At 48.4% G+C, this 20,350-nt stretch overlaps 3 protein-coding genes and 1 non-coding gene across 9 annotated transcripts; 1 reads left to right on the top strand and 3 right to left on the bottom strand.

Annotated features, from left to right (window-relative positions):
• Window positions 1–1,063: 1,063 nt before the first annotated feature.
• On the bottom strand, window positions 1,064–9,205 carry Tafazzin (tafazzin, phospholipid-lysophospholipid transacylase). 5 transcript variants are annotated; one of them, XM_051141391.1, is made up of 11 exons: window positions 8,956–9,199; window positions 7,065–7,268; window positions 6,773–6,901; window positions 6,364–6,409; window positions 6,161–6,246; window positions 3,142–3,222; window positions 3,022–3,063; window positions 2,556–2,621; window positions 2,357–2,409; window positions 1,934–2,011; window positions 1,064–1,817 (listed from the first exon to the last, which is right to left on the bottom strand). In XM_051141391.1, exons 2-11 carry the CDS (start codon window positions 7,171–7,173, stop codon window positions 1,716–1,718), a joined length of 792 nt encoding a protein of 263 aa, XP_050997348.1. In that variant the 5' UTR covers window positions 7,174–7,268; window positions 8,956–9,199; the 3' UTR covers window positions 1,064–1,715. The 5 variants fall into 5 exon arrangements, with proteins under 5 accessions (XP_050997348.1, XP_050997350.1, XP_050997351.1 ...); XM_051141393.1 differs by having other exon boundaries at window positions 2,556–2,618; window positions 8,956–9,193; XM_051141394.1 differs by lacking the exon at window positions 2,357–2,409 and having other exon boundaries at window positions 8,956–9,203.
• Window positions 9,206–13,397: 4,192 nt separating this feature from the next.
• Window positions 13,398–16,802, top strand: Dnase1l1 (deoxyribonuclease 1 like 1). Of its 2 annotated transcripts, none has more exons than XM_051141753.1 (7): window positions 13,398–13,699; window positions 14,563–14,651; window positions 14,732–14,818; window positions 15,863–15,963; window positions 16,123–16,235; window positions 16,314–16,562; window positions 16,670–16,802. In XM_051141753.1, the coding sequence occupies exons 1-7, from the start codon at window positions 13,547–13,549 to the stop codon at window positions 16,790–16,792; spliced, it is 915 nt and encodes a 304-aa protein (XP_050997710.1). In that variant the 5' UTR covers window positions 13,398–13,546; the 3' UTR covers window positions 16,793–16,802. The 2 variants fall into 2 exon arrangements, with proteins under 2 accessions (XP_050997710.1, XP_050997711.1); XM_051141754.1 differs by having other exon boundaries at window positions 13,407–13,699; window positions 14,732–14,800.
• Window positions 16,803–17,453: 651 nt separating this feature from the next.
• Rpl10 (ribosomal protein L10) lies at window positions 17,454–20,133 on the bottom strand. The gene is made up of 6 exons (XM_051141663.1): window positions 20,039–20,133; window positions 19,323–19,381; window positions 19,133–19,240; window positions 18,897–19,035; window positions 17,833–17,995; window positions 17,454–17,677 (listed from the first exon to the last, which is right to left on the bottom strand). Exons 1-6 carry the CDS (start codon window positions 20,059–20,061, stop codon window positions 17,525–17,527), a joined length of 645 nt encoding a protein of 214 aa, XP_050997620.1. The 5' UTR covers window positions 20,062–20,133; the 3' UTR covers window positions 17,454–17,524.
• LOC127186008 (small nucleolar RNA SNORA70) lies at window positions 18,041–18,175 on the bottom strand. Its single transcript, XR_007830265.1, has one exon. It is a non-coding gene; the product is annotated as a small nucleolar RNA SNORA70 (small nucleolar RNA).
• Window positions 20,134–20,350: the final 217 nt, after the last annotated feature.

Genomic DNA, 20,350 nt, shown 5'->3' with positions numbered 1-20,350 from the left:
GCCAACCTGGTGTACAAATAAGTCCAGGACAGCCAAGGCTACACAGAGAAACCCTGTCTCAAAAAGCCAAAACAAACAAACAAAAACAAAAGAAACAAACAAAAAAAAGGAAATGCAGCTGGTATTTCTCAAATGAATACAAAATAGATAAACAAAAAGGGATGTTACTCTTGGACCTAAATTGTATGGTTGGCTTGTACAAAGTGATGTTTTCCTCCCAGCTTTTCCTCTCCATGCTCAGGAGACAGGGGCAGGTAGATCCCTTGTGATCCAGCCTGGTCTAAAGAGCTAGTTCCAGGCCAGTCAGGGCTGAAAAGAAACCCTGTCTCAAAAAACAAACAAAGAAAAAGGTCACATTTTAATCGTGTTCTTTCCTTCCTTCTTTTTTGCCAAGTCAGGGTCTTACTGTGTAGCCCTGGCTAGCATGGACTCACTATGTAGACCAGGCTGGCCTCAAATACAGAGAAACCCACCGCAAGTGCTGAGATTAAAGGAGTGTACCACTATGTGCACCTAACTTTCCTCAGACAGGGTCTGACTACATCGCTTTAGCTGGCCTGCAATTACTAGACCAGACTGGTCTTGAATTCATAGCAATCTGCCTGCTGTTCCTCCCATGCTTGGTTTTAATTTTTTTCCTTTTCAGTCTCTCACTCAGTATCTCAGGCTAACCTTGAAGACAAGACAGTGTTCCTCCTTCAGCCTCCCAAGTGCTGAGATCACAGTGTTTGTCTGACTTCCCTGGAGGTTTTGAAGCTAGTTTAGTATCTTGTGTTATCCCCTTTATGAATCCTACATTGTCGTTTGGCTTACAAGTGATAAGGAAAGACCTGAGTGGCCAGTGCACAGAGAGACCCCACTGTCTATCTACTGCAATGATTTCACTGTACCCAGCCAGGCTCAAGGGCCCTGTTTCCTTGTCCAGCAAGGTACTTCCCACATGCGTTCCTACACAGAACAGAGGCATGGTGGCACAACAAACATGTTTTATTACTCTAAAAACAGTAAAACCCAGATCCCAGGATAGAGGGGATGGATGCCAAGGCAAAAAAGGTTAGACAACAGAGATTCATGGTCAAGACTTGAGGGCTCTTTTTAGTTCCGCTTAGCTGTGCTTGAATCCTGGCCAATACCTCTTCTTGCCTACAGGCCATCCAAGGACAAAACTTGTGGTGGGAGAAGCTCAGGTAGAAGAATGAGCTGGCTGGCAGCCATCCCTGAGGAGGTTATGAGCAGCTCCTGGGCAAAGGTAGGCAAGTGGTAGCCCGTCCGGGGGCCATTTGGGTTTTCTTTCTGCACCTATGGCCAGGACATGTACTCTCCTACCCAGGTAGTTGCTCAACTGCCTGCTTTGCTCCTTCCCAATGCTAGCCCCTGAGAGAGGTAGAAGGAGGCCCCTGCCTAAGTGTTCCTCCCTTCTCAGCCAACTGTGAGGGACAGACGGCCAAGGCTCTTCATTTAGCCCACGAGACCCAGAGGAGTCAGATGCTTGAGGATAAGAGAGGGTATCTAGCAGGGATTATGAGCCAATCAATGCATCTCAGTTAAAAGCATCAGTCTATCTCCCAGCCTCAGTTTTGTTCAGGGAAGAATCTCAAAGGCAGTACAGAGCCAAGCAGATCTGCGCAGGGTTCTGCATCACCACTTCCCAAACCCGGCAGGGCCCTGTGCTCCCTTGGCTAAGGACTGCATGGCACAGCCTGGGCAGTCAAAGCCTATCTTCCAGGCTGGAAGTGGTTGTGGAGCTGTTCTGCCTGCATCTTCAGCTGCTGGAATTCCTCTTGAATGAAGTCTGTGAGGGCTTTCCGCATCTCCACCTGAGAGCAAGGATGGTACTGGCCTGCTTTCCTCAAGGACCATGGCTGAGGTGCCCTGGGGGTCTCAGGGGCTGGGAAGGCCAAGGATAGCTAGGGGACCCTGGGAGGAAACTCACAGCCGACTTGTTCTCCGCCCGGAGCCGCTCAAGCACAGGGAGTGCACTGAAGGGCTTCCCAATCAGCACGGTGATTTTCTGTAAGGATAACATGAACCTATCATTCCAGCCCATATGATGTGTGGAGCCAGAGCCATGCATTGTCCTTGATGGGCTTGGTGGTACCCAAGGGCCAGCCTAGTCCTGGGACCCATCCTATCAATGATCTGTCCTGCCCAACCTTGTATCCCACCCCCCACCCCATGCCTGATTTTCAACTCCTATTCTAAAGGCCTTGCTTCCAGAAAAAAACCCACTTAGCCCCTGCACTACATGATCATGCTCAGCAATGCCTCAATCAATCCTTTATAGTATGGGCTAAGAGGCACAGGGCAGAGAGCAGGCAAGTAGATAGACAGACAAGAGTCAGCAGTGCCTACCCACCTGTCCAAAGCGAGGGAAGTAGGGTGGGCTGTTAGGGAGGACATCATTCATTCCTGTACCAGAATGGATAGAAAGCCAGCCATTGGGGAAAGCAGATACCAGAGAAAGCTCCAGGCACTTCTCTCAGCCACCGAACAACCCATTCCCCCTTAACAACATCTAAGGAAGGTCCCCTCCCTGACACCAACCCCTGACTCACCAACGTGCCACAGTGGCAGGATAATGGGGTTGAGATGACACTCAGCAATCAGCCTTCCAATTCCTACTTAGGAGAGAAGCGGAAGTATTGGCACAAGCTGGTCCAAGCTTCCCTGCCAATCTCTGGCCATTGTCAATTCTACCATCTCCCAATTAAATACTGGTTCTTGCCGGGCGGTGGTGGTGCACACCTTTAATCCCAGCACTCGGGAGGCAGAGGCAGGCGGATCGCTGTGAGTTCGAGGCCAGCCTGGTCTACAAAGGACTCCAGGACAGCCAAGGCTAACACAGAGAGACCCTGTCTTGAAAAACCAAAATGAATAAATAAATACTAGTCCTTGACTTACCACCTGTCCCCTTCTCACTGCTCCTGACATACCCATCAGAGAGAGGAATGAAGCCAGGGACCCAAAGGGCAATCATTGGATGGGGAAGTTGGTTGTGTCAGCTTGGCCAGCAACACTTACCCCACTTGAAGCGCAGGAATTCGGAACTCATGTTTACTTTCCCTAATGAGAGAACACAGATATAAGGCTTGGGCCTAGAACCATACATGCTGGAGGACTCTGACCAAGCACCCAACTGACCTTCTGGAAAGATGTGTACCCAGTCCCCATGGTTAAGCTTCTCCAAAATGAAGTCCATCCCTTTCTGGTAGACACCATCTCCTGCAGAGAAAGGTCTGTTCTCTTTAGTCCATTCTCCGGGGAAGACATCAATCTCTCCAAACCTTAGTAAAGAGACTCAGGGCCCACTCCTGGCTCATCCTCAGTAGGAGAGAGGCAACAGTTCACCCCCACAGCACCATCCATAGACAACCCCAACTCTTTCTAGAGCCTGTTCCACCCTGCTATCCTGGCCCTTCACATTGTTGGGTTGTTTTGTTTTTGTTTTTGAGACAGGGTCTCTCTGTGTAGCCTTGGCTGTCCTGGACCCACTTTGTAGACCAGGCTGGCCTCGAACTCACAGCGATCCACCTGCCTCTGCCTCCCGAGTGCTGGGATTAAAGGCGTGCGCCACCATGCCTGGCTCCACATTGTCGGTTTGACCATATCCAACTCTCTGGTACCCTGGCCTTTCACACTGTTGGTCTGACCATTATCCTTCTCACAAGAGGGACATGGTGGTTCGTGCCCGTATCCCAGTACTTGGGAAGCTGAGACAACAGGACCGCTGTGAGTTTGAGGTCAGGATGGGCAACACAGTAAGATCTTGTGTCAATACAAAACAATACCCTCTCAACCTCTTAGTGCCTCCTATGCAAACAGCACTTTCTTTTTTTGAGGCAGATATTACTATGTAACCTAGGATGGCCTCAAACTTATGGCAATTCTGCCTCAGCTTTCCTGGTGCTGGATAACAGGCATGTATCAAGACATCTGGCTAGATAGTATCTCTTACTGAAATGATAGCCATGGCAACTCCACTTCCCTCTGCTCCTAGGCCTGCCCTGCTGGAACCTACTCCTCTAACACACACCCATTTACTGCCTTCAGATCAGCTCCAGAGCCTCTCTACTCTTTGGATGCCACTGTTTCAACAACCTTCCCTGAGGTTTCTGAGCCAAGGGAGAACGCTTTAGTAAGCAAAAAACACAGAAGAGACTGAGAAACTTGGGAGAACTAATTGGAATTTCAAGGCCAGCCTGGGTTACATGAGACCATGTCTCAAAACAAACAAAAAGATTGGAAAAAACCTGAAAACTAGAGTTAAGCTGCTGTGAGGCTAGTAAAACCTTGAAGACATTCTAAGATGATCACGCTGGATTGAGGAAAGGCAACACAAATTAGATCCAGTAGTCCAGCCATCAGATGTACTGCAGATGTTGAGGCCTGACACCTCTTGTGGGCTAGCAACCTGGAGTCACCTGGACATAGTAAGAATCTTGCAGTCTCCAGGTCTGCTGGCCCACGCGTGTAATCCCAGCACTTGAGAGGCAGAGGCAGAGGCAGGCAGAGCTCTGTGAGTTTGAGGCCAGCCTGGTCTACAAAGTGAGTCCAGGACAGCCAAGGCTACACAGAGGAACTGTCTCAGAAAAAAAAAAAGAACCTCACAGTCTCGGATAGAAATTTCCTTGTCTGGGGTGGGGGAGGAGAGGGAGAATCATTAGGGCTGGAGAGATGGCTCTTCCAGAGGTCCTGAGTTCAATTCCCAGAAACTATGTGGTGGCTCACAACCATCAATGCCCTCTAATGCCCTCTTCTGGCCTGCAGGTGTACATGCAGATAGAACACTTTTAGACCTAAATAAAAACCATTTTTAAAAAAGATTTATTTATTTACTATGTATATAGTATTCTGACTACGTATATGTCTTCACACCAGAAGAGGGCATCAGATCACATTATAGATTGTTGTGAGCCACCATGTGGTTGCTGGGAATTGAACTCATGACCTCTGGAAGAGCAGCCAGTGCTCTTAACCTCTGAGCCATCTCTCCAGCCCCATAAAGTCATTTTTTTTTAAAAAAAGAAAGAGCTGGATGTGGTGGCTCACACCTGTAATCCCAGCACTCGGGACGCAGGGGCAGGTGGATCACTGTGAGTTCGAGGCCAGCCTGGTCTACAAAGTGAGTCTAGGACAGCCAGGGCTACACAGAGAAACCCAGTCTCGAAAAAACAAAACAAAAAAGAAAGAAGGAACCAAAAGGCACACAGAACCAGTTGCCTTTCCACTGTTCTCTGTAAGCCTGTTGTTTGGAAGGTATGATTAGGGGTTCAGAAGTCTCAGCACAACCTCGACAGGGCTAGAAGTGGGGATGATTTCAGGGAGCAAAAAGAGCCACAGGTTCCCTACTTGGGATGGCAGTACACAGCAGGGGTGGTCAGTACAGGTGTTTGCTAATATATCCTCTGAACTTAAACTTGGCAAGTGAAAAAGGACAGTATGCCTTTCAAACAGCAGTTCACACTGCTCAGCTTTTGCAAATTCTATTTCTACCTGTGTAAAATCACTTCAATGCTTAAAGGTCAACCTACAAAGTCTTAGGCTTAGAGAAAAATTATTTGTTTAGTTTAATACAGAAACAAAGTACCACACACTCTGTTTCAGTCTCATGTAATTAGATCATTGCCATCTTTGAAAATAATGTTTTGGCCAGCATGACACACACCTTTAATCCCAGCACTCGGGAGGCAGAGGCAGGTGGATCTCTGTGAGTTGGAAGCCAGCCTGGTCCACAAAGTGAGTCCAGGACAGCCAAGGCTACACAGAGAAACCCTGTCTCGAAAAAACAAAAAATAAAAAAAGTAAAAAGCTTCCTTGAGTTCTAATAGCAGAATTCTGGAAAATAAAAAAAAAAGTAAAAAGCTTCCTTGAGTTCTAACAGCAGAGTTCTGGGGAAAGAAAAAAGTAAAAAGCTTCCTTGAGTTCTAACAGCAGAGTTCTGGGGAAAGAAAAAAGTAAAAAGCTTCCTTGAGTTCTAACAGCAGAGTTCTGGACAATCCTTAGGCAGCTGCAGAGAGTCTAAGAGGTCATCCTTTTCGCTACCCTCTGCCTCCTATACTACTATGCCATGGCCCCCAGACTCCTTCTAAGACAGAGACACTGGCCACCAACTCCCTTGCCTCGCAGAGAGGCCTGGATATGCCTCCCGAGGGCAGCTCACCTCGACACACAGGCACACACTTGCCCAGGCTGAAGAAGCGGGAGTGCAGCTCCTTGGTGAAGCAGATGTCTGCCGCTGCTGGGGTCCTAGAGCAGCAACAGAGCCAGTCACCCTCCCTTCAGGCCCGCTTACTGCTCGTACCCAGCTCTCCCCAGCCAGCACCACGCCCGCCCGCCATCGCTACCAGGCGCATTCCTCCTCACCAACGCATCAGCTTCAGGTTCCAGATGTGTCGGAGTTTCAGGATCCCTAGGAAAAAGCAAAGTACCCGATGTGACATGGCTACCTCCACACTCCTAAATTTCTGATATCCTGTCCAAATCTCAATCTCTCAATCTCTCTCTCTCTCTCTCTCTCTCTCTCTCTCTCTCTCTCTCTCTCTCTCTCTCTCTCTCTCTCACGCACTCACGCACACACACACACACACACACACACACACACACACACACACACACACACACACACACACACAGAGCTCCCAGCAGCTGGGCAGTCTACTCCACAAACAATGCCAGGTTTTTCCCAAGAGCCTGGTGAGAAGTGACTCTATTGTGCCTTTGGCTGGTGCCTGCTCTGTTTTGTTTCCCTGCACCCGGTATACGAGCACAGTACCCCAGAGATGAGGGTCATCCATGCAGGACTGGTGGTTGGAGACCGTGATGAGGGGGGTGGCAGGGCCTCGCTTCTCAATGAGCTCGTACAGCACTTCCTTGTTGTGGACGGTGAGGTGGTTCATGTACTCTGGGAAGAGAAATCAGCCTCAGGCTCCAGCTCACCTCCCCCTGCCAAGGCTTCCTCCCGCGCCAGAACAGCACCCCGCCACACCCCCGTACCCAACCAAACTGTAACCCTGGCCGGGCCGGGGGCCTGTCAACAGACTCTGCCTTGGCCTTTGGCCACTCACTGGTCCAGAAGCAGCTGTAGGTGCCGACCAGCCCCATGACGACGCTGCTGGCTAGCGTCCAGGTGAACCGGGGCACCGGGGGGAAGGGCCACTTCACGTGCAGGGGCATCTCCTCTGGCTCCGGGCCCGCCCCCGAAGCCCGGAGCGCCTCCTGCCCCAGGCCAGCTGCTGTCCTCCTCTGCTCAGTCTCCCTGGCACTGCTCTCTGTACAGAGAAGAGCCGCCGCTAGGGCCAGGAGCCGACGTTGCCGTGGAGAGCCACACTTACTAGAAAGCTCGCCTCAGCGGCCTCGGAGTCCGCGAGCCCGCCGGAAAGCAAGCCGAGGAGAGCTCCTTGCCTGCTGTCGCAAAAACACGCCTAGGTCGCTTGACGGCCGCCGGAGGCAGCCTCGCCCCACCCACTTCCCATCAAGGTTTTGGCTCTAGACTGCTAAAACCAATGTCTCTTTGGTTCCTTAATTCTAGTATCTACACAGCATCATTACCTGAAGCCACGCAAGTCCTAGGCTGGAGGAACCCCTCTCCTTATTCTCTTTTCCTCTCCCACCGCATGTGTAGATAGTTTATGGATGCTTCTGAGGCCGGAAAAGGGCATGAGTGTGCATGTCTACCATTTTGTGCTTTGCTACTTTTGAAGCAAGGTCTCATACTGAGCATGGGGCTCACGTTTCCCGCCTAAGTTGGTTGCCAGAAAGCCTCAGAAATGCTCTTTTATCTACCCCCTCCATTTAAAGCAGTATAGACACATAGCCCACACTGGCCTCAAACTCACTATGTGAGCTAGACTGGCCTTGAAGTCACAACAATCTTCCAGCCCCTGTTTCCCAAGTTCTGGCATTATGTGTGCATCACAAAAAGCTTTCTTTCTTTCTTTTTTCTTTTTTCTCTTTTTAGACAGGGGGCTTTACTGTGATCCCTGGCTAGCCTGGAACTTACTATGTAGACCAGGCTGGCCCCAAACCCAGTGATACATACCCACCTCTGACTTTCCAAGTGCTAAGATTAAAGGCAAATGCCATCACATCATGGAACATTTTTTAAAACTCAAATTTATTGATTATACTGTATTATTTGCCCCAGTGAGCTGGGGGTGGGGGTGGGGGTGGCTCTCTCCACGATAGAGCACTTGCCTAGCATTCATGTAGTACCAAAACCAAAAAACAAATTTCTGCCATGGGACATTTCTCTCTCTCTCTCTCTCTCTCTCTCTCTCTCTCTCTCTCAAATTTCTGCCATGGGACATTTCTCTCTTTCTCTCTCTCTCTCTCTCTCTCTTCTTCTTCTTCTTCTCTTCTTTCTTTTTTGTTTTCGGTTTTTCGAGACAGGGTTTCTCTGTGTAGCCCTGACTTAGACTGTCTTTGTAGACCAGGCTGGCCTCGAACTGACAGTGATCCACCTGCCTCTGCCTCCCAAGTGCTGGTTTTAAAGGCGTGCGCCACCATGCCTGGCTCCCCCCTCCTCTTCTTTTCTTTCTTTTTTGTTTCTTTTCTTTTTTTTTTTTCAAGACAGGGTTTCTCTGTGTAGCCTTGGCTGTCCTGGACTCACTTTGTAGACCAGGCTGACCTCGAACTCACAGAGATCCGCCTGCCTCTGCCTCCCGAGTGCTGGGATTAAAGACGTGTGCCACCACACCTGGCTATGGGACAATTTTCTAAACTGCCACTCCGTAATCATCCAGTGGGGACCTGAACGGACTCAGTCGCCAGTCACGCTGCCTATCTTGTGCAGAAGGCCCCTTGCTTTGGGTTTTTGAGCGGTAACACAGCAGACCTAATTTAGGAGTGCACAACTGCATTGAGCTTCAGGGTCTGAGAACTTGGAGAGAAATCGGACTCTGCTCCGCTCCCTGATGCGGGGAAGGGGCCAGAGAAGAAGCAAGCAAATCTCCTCACCTTAGTCCCTAGGTCCAGGTAATTGCCCCAATGATGGGCTGCTGCTCCTCAGCGAGGTGGCACTAGTCACACTCAGGTCCCCAAGTTGCATTCCATTTGCAGAGGAAGCGCCCAACAAGGGCGAGGTGGGCGGGCAAGGGGCCAATTCCCAAGCACCGCCTTCTGGGCGGAGGGGCGGAGCCCAGCTCTGCTTTTTGGGACCCAAGAGTCGCCTGTGGGACCGGCCCCTTTGGGTGGGTCTGGAAGCGGGCTTCCTCTTCCCTTCCACCCCCACCTTACCACACACACATCCTTATGTGGCCGGCGCTGCGCTTCTGGGGACTTTTTCATTCGGTTCAAGGCTGAGGCTGGCGTGGGGCCGAGTTGTTTGCCAAGGTATGAGAATCCTGCCGGCTAGGGAAAGGGAAGAGGTTGCCTCAGAGGGGGAAAGACCTTTGAGTCAGAAGACTGGCTTGGAAGACTGCGATGGGCGTTGAGCTGAGGCCGGGAACAGTCATTCTTTCTGGTTCTTCTTTTCCAGAGCCCTAGTGGTCTCAGTCTCCAAATGTAGCTTGGCCAGTGTGAGCTGCACCAGTGCTCACGTGTGTCCCAGAACAGGCACCAGTGCAAGGAGACCAAAATAAGTATGAGTGACAGAGCAGGTGGCCAGGGAGAAATAAATACCAAGGCCAGCCAGGAACATACTGTGACAGAAACACTGAGATGGGCAGAAAAAGACAGGCAGGAAGAAACTAACAGCCGGGAAAAGGGACAGAGTGACTGATAAGCAAGCAGACAGAAGCAGAGGCCCTCATGCTTCAGAATGTGACAAGGTCAGGGAGGACAGTAAAGGGCTGAGCTCAAAAGATATGATAAAGGACAGCTAAGATAACACAGAGAAACCCTGTGTCAAAAAACCAAAAAAAAAAACCAAAAAAAAAAAAGGCAGAGTGAACCTAAGACAAAGGGGCTCACAGAGGGGGAGCTAGGAACACCCAGCAAAGTTGAGGCCAGCCTAGGACTACATAGTGAGTTCCAGGCCAGCCTTGGTTATAAACTGGGACCTATGTATGAAATAAGCAAAGGGAAAAAAGCACATAACATGCCACATATAGAAAGAGAGATATGGGCTCAGCAGATAAAGACATTTGCTGCTAAACATGGCCTGACTTTCATCCCTGGAACCCACATGGTGCAAGGGAAAAATCAGACTCCCCATAGATCCATGCACAACTGTACATACACAAACACACACAAATAAATGTGAAAAAAAGAAAAAGAGTAAGAAGAAAGAAGCCGGGCCTGGTGGCACACACCTTTAATCCCAGCACTCAGGGGAGGCAGAGGCAGGCGGATTGCCGTGAGTTCGAGGCCAGCCTGGCCTACAAAGTAAGTCCAGGACAGCCAAGGCTACACAGAGAAAAACCCTGTCCTGAAAAAAAGAAAAACGGTTTGACTTCATTCCCACTGGAAAAGTTTGGTGTACCTTAAAAATAGAACTATCATATGAATTAGTTGTTCTGCTTTAGGAAATTGAGGTGCTTGCATTTTTCAAAATGGCTGAGCTACAGTATGATTCAGTTGGTACAGTACTTGCCTAATTATGAGGTTTACATAGTATAGCCGGCATATGAGGCCCTGGGTTCCATCCCCAGCTCTGCATAAGCCAAGATTCATGGTATATACCTGTAATTCCACTTTGGATGAGGTAGAGAGGCAGGATCGGAAGTTCAAGGTCAGTTTGCCAAAAAAAAAAAAAAAAAACCAAGCAAATAGCTGGGCGTGGTGGCACATGCCTTTAATCCCAGCACTCAGGAGGCAGAAGCAGGCAGTTCACTGTGAGCTTGAGGCCTGCCTGCTCTACAAAGCGAGTCCAAGATAGTCAAGGCTACACAGAAAAACCTATCTTGAAAAAAACAAAACAAACAACAAAAAGAACAAGCAAACAAAACTCTGTAGGGTGCTGGGCGTGGTGGCACACGCCTGTAATCCCAGCACTCCGGAGGCAGAGGCAGGCGGATCTCTGTGAGTTCGAGGCCAGCCTGGTCTACAAAGTGAGTCTAGGACAGCCAGGGCTACACAGAGAGACCCTGTCTGGAAAAAAAAAGAAGAAAGAAGGGCTAGAGGAATTCTCAGATCGCCCCCGCCCTTGCCCTTGCAAAGAACAGAGGCGTGGTTCCCAGCGCCTGCATCAGGCAGCTCGCAAGTGGCTCTCAATTCAGCTCCTGGAGCTCCAACTCTGTCTCTTTCTCTGGCCTCCTTAGACAGCCCCATGTACATACACCTCCACATACATACACATAATTACAAACAGAACCTAAGGAACATTTAGGACTTTTTTTAAAAAAGGAAAACAATTTTGACATATTATACAACAAGAATAAACTGTGAGGACATGATAGTCAATAAGACATTCACAGAAGGACAAATGTACAGGCAGGCAAGGAGAAGGGAATCTAATTGTTTTATTTATTTACATTGGTTTTTCGAGATAGGGTTTCTCTATGTAGTCCTAGCCACTTGGAACTCTCTCTGTAGATCAGGCTGGCCTCGAACTGAGAGAGAGCCACCTGCCTCTGCCTTCCAAGTCCTGAGATTAAAGTCATTCACCACCACCACCTGGAGAAGTTATTGCTTCTGAATATCACAAAGGTTTATTTAGCAAAAAGTTTCATATGAGCCAGGTGGTGGTGGCGCACGCCTTTAATCCCAGCAGTCTGAGGCAGAGGCAGGAGGATCTCTGAATTGGAGGGCAGCCTGGTCTACAAAGAGAGTCCAGGAAAGTCAGGGCTGTTACACAGAGAGACCCTATCTCAGAAAAAAAAGTTTCATATGAAATGAATATGACCTGATTCTAGATCATAGTCAAAGAAACCCTGCAACCCTCTGTTGAAGAGCCATTGTTTTGATACTTTCTGAGCCTTCTAACATTCCAATGTTGTCCTGCTTCCCACTAGTTGCCAACTCCACGTATTCATCAGTGACAAGACTCATCAAGGGTCAAAGCCCTGCAGTATTCCTTGTACATGTCCGCCTGCACTTAGCTTTAATGAAAATTCCTTTTCCATAAATTTCTTCAATTCCAGAGGGTGGGCTTTGTTCATGGTGACTCTTTTTTGTTCGTTTGTTTTTTGTTTTCAAGACAGGGTTTCTCTGTGTAGCCCTGGCTGTTGGGGAATTCATTCTGTGGACCAAACTGGCCTCGAACTCACAGCGATCCGCCTGCCTCTGCTTCCTAAGTGCTAGGATTACAGGCGTGCGCCACCATGCCCGGCTGTGGTTGAGTTTTTAAGTAAGGTATCATTTTAAGTAGGGTTTCAAGATCACCTCAAACTTGTGATCTTCTTGCCCTCACCTCCCTGGTGCTGGAATTATGGGCGGATGCCACCACGCCTAGCCTTGCTCTTGTTTTTTGGAAGACAGCATCTCAGGCCTGGGGAGTAGCTCAGTGGTAAAGTGCTTCTTTCTCTACCATACCTAGAAAGATAAAGACTGAGTTTAAGCCTCAGCACTGAAAAGGAGAGATGGAGGGAGGGAGGGAGCAAGACTGAATTTCCAGATTCGGTTCAAGGTCGTCCTGAGCTACATACACAGGTTTGAGGCCAGACGGGGATACACCAGTCCTGTCTCAAAATGGGAGCAAGGAAGTAAAACACAGAAAAGCATGAGTCACCCAGGAATAATGGTGTACTCATGTAATCCTGCCACTCCAGAGGCTGAGGCAGGAGGATTGCTCCAAGTTTGGAACCATCCTGTGCTACAAAGCCAGATTGTGTTTCGAGAAAACAGGCAGAGGCCTGGGGGCAGTCAGTAAAGCATTCACATAAAAACCAGGCCAAAACAAACAAAAAAACCAGACAGACATGGTGAAACGCTCTTACAATGTCAGCACTGAGGAGGCAGAGACAGGCAGATCCCTAGGGCCCAGCAGCTAGCCAAATAATCTATTCTAATTTGGTGAGTCCCAGTCCAGCGGGAGTTTGACTGAAAAAGCAGGGTGGACATCTCCTGAGATTGACCTCTAACCTCCAAATGTGTATACACATCCATGAACATGCACTCACATGCACCCATGTACTCACTCACACTCACGCACAATGCATATACACATATATACATTTAAAAATAGGATGAAGGCCAGGCTGTGGTGGCGCACGCCTTTAATCCCAGCACTCAGGAGGCAGAGACAGGTGGATCGCTGTGAGTTCGAAGCCAGCCTGGTTTACAAAGCGATTCCAGGATAGCCAAGGCTAACACAGAGAGACCCTGTTTCGAAAAAAAAAAAAAAATAGGATGAAAGACAAAACACATAGATAGATTTTGTTGCTGAGGCTGACCCTGTGTGAACTCCTGGCCTCAGTCTTGTACACAGTTTCAGCTGGGGAAGCTGAGGAAGCTCTGCAAATCTAGGCTGGTAGCAGTTGTGCTTCTGGCTACTGAGCTCCTAAGAGGCTGAGATGTATCTTATTAGGTGTGTGCGGAAGATGAAACACTTCCCATGAAGAGATGCAGGAACTGCTGAGGGCCCGCAGCAAGGAGAGCAGCACGTAGCTGAGATCAGCGGCGGCGCCGATGCACCCTGGACAGCCTGGACTCCTCTGGAGAGCTCCTAATGGTACACATGGCCATGCGTGACCTTTTTGTGGCTCTCCTGCTCATCATTCTCGCTGGTGGGGCTGAAGGTTTTCGTATTTGTGCCTTCAATGCCCAAAGACTGACACTGACCAAGGTGACCAAGATGTCAGTGATGGATATCTTAGTTCAGGTAAGTTCATTGTTGCATAAATCTCTGTCCCTAAGAACCTTAATCAAAAGCCCTCAGCCCTGCCTGACCAGGGAAGTGTAGTAAAAAAGAGGGCACATTGGGAAATGTGAGTGTACAGATATGAAAAGTGTCTTTCAACTATCATTTAATTACGAACCAACTCCTCTAAAAATGGGCAAGGTGTTGCAGATACATAGGCAATTAATTTTTATTATTAAAAGCCTATAATTAATACAGTGGTTTTAGCTAACCCACTAGCATAATCAATAAAAGACACAGACACTGGATAGAGTTGAGTTAGGATAAGCTTTTTTTTTTTTCTAACCTGGGCTGGGCAGATATTTCCACCTAAGCTATCTCCCAAGCCCCCATCCCAGGCCATCCGCTTGAATCCTTTCTCTCTAGACCACTTCTCTCCATGCAGAACTTCAGGGTTCCTCCTCCCGACCCATGTGCTCTTTACTCTCCCATGGTGACGCTGCACCTTCTCTCTCTCTCCTCCCGTGATCCTTCTGTCCCCAAGCTCTGGAGCCTCACTTCTACCCTTCCCAGGTGTAGGCTTTTTATTCAGCCAATCAGGAATGATTTCTTAGACAAGATAACAAACGTCATTTTGGGGTATGTGAGTGTCTGCTTGTGAAAGACAGTAAGCAGACTTCAGGGAACAAAACAATGAACCATCAAATACCACACCCCAGACCTTGCTGCTACAGCAAAGTGTAGTGGAGTGATGCTCTCTGTTTTCCGGGGTTCCTCCTAGTCCTACTGCTGTCGGAGGCCACTCTGGTGACCGTCTTTCCATAATGCCAGCCTCTCCATGGTGACAGCTCTGAATTGAGCTGGTAATCCCTAATTCCCTGCAGATCCTGGCCCGATGTGATATCGCGGTGCTTCAGGAAGTGGTGGATTCTTCCCAGAATATTGTCCCACTTCTGCTCCGAGAACTTAAAAGGTAAAGAAGGGCCCTTTCAGTGCAATCTGGATTCCACACAGAGCCTCAAGGGCCCTAACTCTGGGTTTGTTTCCTGGCAGATTTGACAATTCCCGGAGTTACAACTTCCTAAACAGCTCACTGCTGGGGCGCAGCACATACAAGGAAAAGTATGTGTATATCTACCGGTGAGCACAGGGCTGAGTCCGATCCTCATAAAGGCAATTCTAGCTAGGCCTACTGCTCTGAAGACCCAGCTGCTCTATTCAGGAGGCTAAATTAGGTAGAAGAGCACTTGTTGCCCTTGCAGAGAACTGGAGTTGTATTCCCAGCACTCACACAACAGCACACATCCATCTTTAACTCCAGTTCCAGGGGATCTGACACTCTCTTCTGGCCTCTGCAGACCTGTGGTTACAGACACACATGCAGGCAAGACACTTATATACATAAAATAAAAATAAATCTCTAAGCTATGATGTGGTAGTGCACGCCATTAATCCCAGCACTTGGGATGCAGAGGCAGGTGGATCACTGTGAGTTCAAGGCCAGCCTGGTCTACAAAGCCAGTCCAGGACAGCCGAGACTACACAGAGAAACCCTGTCTCAAAACACCATTTTTCCTGGGTTTTGTTTTCTGATAAAGGATCTCACTCCATAGCCCAGGCTAGCCAGGAACTTGGAGAGTCCATCCTGTCTCAGCCTCCCTGGAGGCTGAGATTAACTGCTTTACACTGCTAGCCTTGTGACCTCTATGATTCATTTTGTGCCTATGAGTATTCTTGTTTTATTTGACTTTATGGGGGAGGGGTGGTTACTAGTGCTTCTCAAATTGCTTCTTAGGGACCTGTTTGCTGAGTTACGTCTGGGAGTGGCAGACTGATAAAATGAAAGTATTGGCTGGATGTGGTGGCGCACGCCCTTAATCCCAGCACTCAGGAGGCAGAGGCAGGTGGATCGCTGTGAATTCAAGACCAGTCAGATCTACAAAGTGACTCTAGGACAGCCAAAGCTATACAGAGAAACCCTGTCCTGAAAAACCAAAAAGGAAAAAAGACCCCCCCCAAAAGAAAGTATTGATAAAATTTTAAAAAGAAAAACTATATATATGAGAAACCCTAAGTTCTAGAAAAAAAAGGCAGAACAAGGAACCAGAAGTGTCCCTCCTGAGCACTAGCTCTGTTTTCACATAAGACTTGGGACCCCTGCTTCCCACCCCTTGATCCTCCCAGGTCTGACAAGACACAGGTCCTGAATTTCTACCAGTACAATGACATAGATGACCTTTTCGCCCGAGAACCATTTGTGGCCCAGTTCACTCTCCCTAGCAAAAGTAAGAGGGGAAAGTGAGCCTGGTATTTGGAAATGGGAGGGGTGTAGTTGGGGAAACGGGTGGGTATTTGGAAATGGGAGGGGTGTAGTTGGGGAAACGGGTGGATGTGTGGGAGAAAGGCTGGCAGCTGTAGCAGCCTCAGCTTCCTGGGCCTTGCAGTCCTTCCAAGTGTGGTGCTGGTCCCACTCCACACCACTCCTAAGGATGTAGAGAAGGAGCTGAACGCCCTCTACGATGTGTTCCTGGATGTCTCCAATCGCTGGCAGAATGAGGTAGGGGTGAGAGCTTGCGAGGGAGGGGATGGTGGGACTGCCCTGTGGTAAGAAGCAATTGGTTGCTTCATCTTTTAGGATGTGATCCTGCTTGGAGATTTCAATGCTGACTGTGCATCACTGACTAAGAAACGTCTCAACAGCCTGCTACTCCGGACTGAGGCAGGCTTTCAATGGGTGATTCCCGACGGGGCGGACACTACAGTGCGCGCCAGCACCAACTGTACTTATGACCGAATTGTGATGCATGGACAGGGCTGTCAGAGACTGCTGAGAGCTGCAGCTCCCTTCGATTTCCCCAGGAGCTTTCATCTGACTGAAGAAGAGGTGAAGCTGGGTTGGCACAATGTCTGAGGGCAGAATTGTGGGAAGTGAGTTGACAGTTAAGCCCCTCAGCCCCAGGGACTAACACTTCCATCTTGCTCTCTCCCCAGGCTCTCAGCATCAGTGACCATTATCCTGTGGAGGTGGAACTGATCCTGGCAGCTCAGGCTAACCTACCCTTCAGTTTGACCACTCTGCTGCTGCTGTCACTCCTGCCATCTCAGCTGGGTTAGAGGCCATTAACCAGGACACTGGCATCTCCCAGAGCTACAACCTTTGTAAATAGATCTCTCTTGCTTGCTGTTTTAAGAAAATGGCCAGAAGCATATAACTCAACAAGTATGCTTACCTAATATAGCCAATGCCATGAGTTTGCATCCTGTTGGGGTAGACAGAATTTGCCATTTCACCAGAGCAAAGACAAAGGAAGTTCCAGTATGGATAGGCTCTGGGACCTAGACTATACCTGAGCAAGTCCTGTAACTGACATACTCCAGGAACATGAATTTACTAAAAACCTCATACCACCAGCTTACAAGAAACTATGAACTGCTCATAGCACTGCCTGTTACTCCAAGCTTGCTAGATCCAATCCTGTTTCCTAAATAGTTGTCATACCACTTGGGCTAGCCTTATCTAGCCCATCTATCTCCATCCACTCACTATTTGATGCACTTGCCAGGGACGACAGGTTTTAATGTATTCAATAAAATCATGAATTTTAACCCTTTGTATGTATGCTTAGTTTATATTAAATTACCCCAATTAACCAAACCATAAAACCTTAGTTCTTAAGAATCAGGCATAAGCCTTTGATTCCAGCACTCAGGGAATCAGAAACAGGTGGTCTTTGTGAGACCAGCCTGGAAACAAAAACAAGAAATCAGATACAAATACTGGCTGTGAGATTTATTACTGAACATGATTTGGTAGGGTACAGAAAATCATCACGGTGGAAGCCCTCCTCAGGAATGCAGGGCTCTCCACTTGTCCAAGGGACCACGATTGGGGATATATTTGACCCCACAGCCATCAGGAATGAGCCGCTTCTCAGCAACCATGTCTTCAAACTCATCTGCATTAAACTTGGTGAAGCCCCACTTCTTTGAGATGTGGATCTAGAGAGAAATGGGGGGAAAGTTCAGGAAGGAGATCAGGACAAGAAAACAAACTCTTCAAGGCCAGCCTGGTCTACAAAGAGTCCAGGACAGCCAAGACTTACATGGAGAGACCCTGTCTCAAAAAAGAAAACAGAAGAACTCAATCCACTTACCTTCTGGCGGCCAGGGAACTTGAACTTGGCTCTACGCAGAGCCTCAATCACATGCTCCTTATTCTGCAGCTTAGTGCGGATGGACATGATGACCTGGCCAATGTGAACCCTGGCCACTGTGCCCTGGGGTTTCCCAAAGGCACCACGCATACCTGTCTGGAGCCTAGAGAGTAAGCATTGAGATAAGAGACTTGAAGAACTGCCAGAACATTGTCTCCAAGGTCCCTTGGGGCAACCCATACAGGCAACAGGCTGCATACACTACCAAGGAGGCTGCTGTTTGCAACCACTGCACACCAGGTTCCCATGGGGAAGGGGACTTGGTCGGCTTAATTAGCTGCAAAGAGGAAAAAAAAAAAAAACCCAAAACCCTCCTGAAATGGGAGGCAGATCTGAGTTCAAGGCCAACCTGGCATACACAACAAACACAATCACCTGGAAGGCCACTGTTAACCCTTCAACATCTACCTAACCTTGCACTGTCAGATGATCCAAAGCACATTACTTGGGGCCCAAAGGTTAATAAGCGGCACTTAAGGCTTTCTTTCTTTTTTTTTTTTTTTGTGGCATATTTGTGGCATTCAGTTCTGTTGACCCATTCTGGCTTTAAAATCCACACGCCAGTCCTTGTTCTAGCTTTTTCACGAAGTGAATGTAACCTAGCAGTCTGAATGCTGTCTCCACATCCTTTTAAAAAGTATTATTATTTACATTATTTTATTTATGAATGTTTTGTCTGTATTATGCTTTGTGTATCACCAGTGTGCCTGGTGCTATCAGAAGCCACCATTGGATCTCAGAATTGGAATCAGAGGTAGCTGTGGTGGCACATGCCTTCAATCCTAGCACTTGGGAGGCGGAGGATAGCCTGGTCTACACAGTCCAGGACAGCCAAAATAACATAAACCCTGCCTCAAACAACAAAAGAATTTGAATTAGAGATGGTTATGAGCGACCATGTGGGTGCTAAGAATTGGTTTCTCTACAAGCATAGCCAGTGCTCTTAACTCGAGCCGTCTCTCCAGCTCACCTGACTTTACACCAAACCCAAACTGCCAGCCTACCTGTCAGCCCCAGCACAGGACAGCATCTTGTTGATTCGGATGACATGGAAAGGGTGGAGCCTCACTCGAATATGAAAGCCATCCTTGCCACAACTCTTCACCATGTATTTGTTGGCGCAGATACGGGCAGCTTCCAGCGCTGAGTGGGGGGGGGGAAAAACAGCATCAAACAAAAGGGCATAGAGGCAGTGGGATAAATTACAATTCCCAACCGTGCCAAGCCTGAAGGGTCTCACCTTCAGAAGAGAGTTGCTCATATTCATCTGACACCATGTGGCCACAAAGTGGGAATTCATCAACTTTTGCCTTTTTTCGTCCCAAGTCAAAGATGCGGATTTTAGCATCTGAAAAATATGTGGTATCGTGGTGTAAATAAGGTAGAACGAGACAAAATTGATCCTGTTTGAAAAGTTTGTCACTACTTACCAGGGACACCCCGGCAGAAACGGGACTTTGGATACGGCTTGTTCTTACAATACCGGTAACTGGAGAAGAGAAACTCGGGGTGAGGGTGGGAACTGAACATAGCAAGCATTAGTGACAGAGACCACCAACTATCAAGTCAGTCTCCGTTAAGGAAAGCAGATCCTAAGGCAACTTATTAAAACCAGGCTGAATATAAGACTCAAAAAACAAAAACCAAGCACAATTATCACCCCCTAGCCAGGAGGGTAAAACATGACATTTTTCATCAAGACTTCAGAACATGTGACCTAAGGCCCGCCTTAGCCACATTAAGAAAATATGGCGCCCTCTGCAGGACAAGCGACAGGTGGCGCCTACTACTGCCTGGTCAGTCCTTGGTGTCCGGTTGGAACCACAAAGCACAAGGCCGCGAAATAGCAAAGATGGACACGGAAGTCATTAAGAACACATGGGATTCTTTGTAACAAGGTTTACTTGTGAGACAAGAGGTTTAGAGGCACACACACTTGATTCTAGCCCTACAGAAGGGCTTTAAGTAATCCTGAGTCAACCCACCCACAACCTCGACAACAAAGTATCAAAGTAAGCATAGGGTGAGTTTATAGTGCAGGGCCGCTGAGTGACGGATAGTCAGTCCCCCAGAGAATGTCTTTTAAGAGAAATGTAACTATTCTTCCCTTTTTACAATAGGAAAACTGCATGGGTTCAGCACTCACCACCGGGCAGGGCGGCGGCCCATAATGACAACTGGATCGTCGGTGGCTATAATGAAAGAGTCAAAATAAGCATACAGACACAGAGTAAGTATAAAAATCCCAAAGAAGACTGATGAAACCACCACAAGAATGTATTGATATGAGCACACTTACCGCGCCGGAGGAAAAGAGACGCTCCCACGCCTGCGTCGGACTTATATAGGCGGCCGATCCTCCAACGTAGGGATCATAGAGTTCCAGCCAGGGGATGGTGTCGACGCTCTATCAGACGCCAGGATCATAGATGTAGCGGCGCTCTGCGCATGTGTGCCA

The sequence above is a fragment of the Acomys russatus genome, chromosome X (assembly GCF_903995435.1).
Source record: "Acomys russatus chromosome X, mAcoRus1.1, whole genome shotgun sequence".
Classification (NCBI taxonomy): domain Eukaryota; kingdom Metazoa; phylum Chordata; class Mammalia; order Rodentia; family Muridae; genus Acomys; species Acomys russatus.
Note: the sequence above shows the minus strand (reverse complement) of the source record. Positions and strands in the feature narration are given on the sequence as shown.

Coding starts and splice junctions, on each gene's coding strand:
- Dnase1l1 (XM_051141753.1), top strand. CDS start 13,547: ATGGTACACATGGCCATGCGTGACCTTTTTGTGGCTCTCCTGCTCATC. Junction 15,964..16,122: donor GTTCACTCTCCCTAGCAAAA/GTAAGAGGGGAA, acceptor TGGGCCTTGCAG/TCCTTCCAAGTGTGGTGCTG. Junction 16,236..16,313: donor CCAATCGCTGGCAGAATGAG/GTAGGGGTGAGA, acceptor TTCATCTTTTAG/GATGTGATCCTGCTTGGAGA.
- Rpl10 (XM_051141663.1), bottom strand. CDS start 20,061: ATGGGCCGCCGCCCTGCCCGGTG. Junction 19,382..20,038: donor GGCCGCCGCCCTGCCCGGTG/GTGAGTGCTGAA, acceptor TCTCTTCTCCAG/TTACCGGTATTGTAAGAACA. Junction 19,036..19,132: donor TGAGCAACTCTCTTCTGAAG/GTGAGACCCTTC, acceptor CCCCCCACTCAG/CGCTGGAAGCTGCCCGTATC.
- Tafazzin (XM_051141391.1), bottom strand. CDS start 7,173: ATGCCCCTGCACGTGAAGTGGCCCTTCCCCCCGGTGCCCCGGTTCACC. Junction 6,902..7,064: donor CTACAGCTGCTTCTGGACCA/GTGAGTGGCCAA, acceptor TTCTCTTCCCAG/AGTACATGAACCACCTCACC. Junction 3,223..6,160: donor GTGTGTGCCTGTGTGTCGAG/GTGAGCTGCCCT, acceptor CTTTCTCTGCAG/GAGATGGTGTCTACCAGAAA.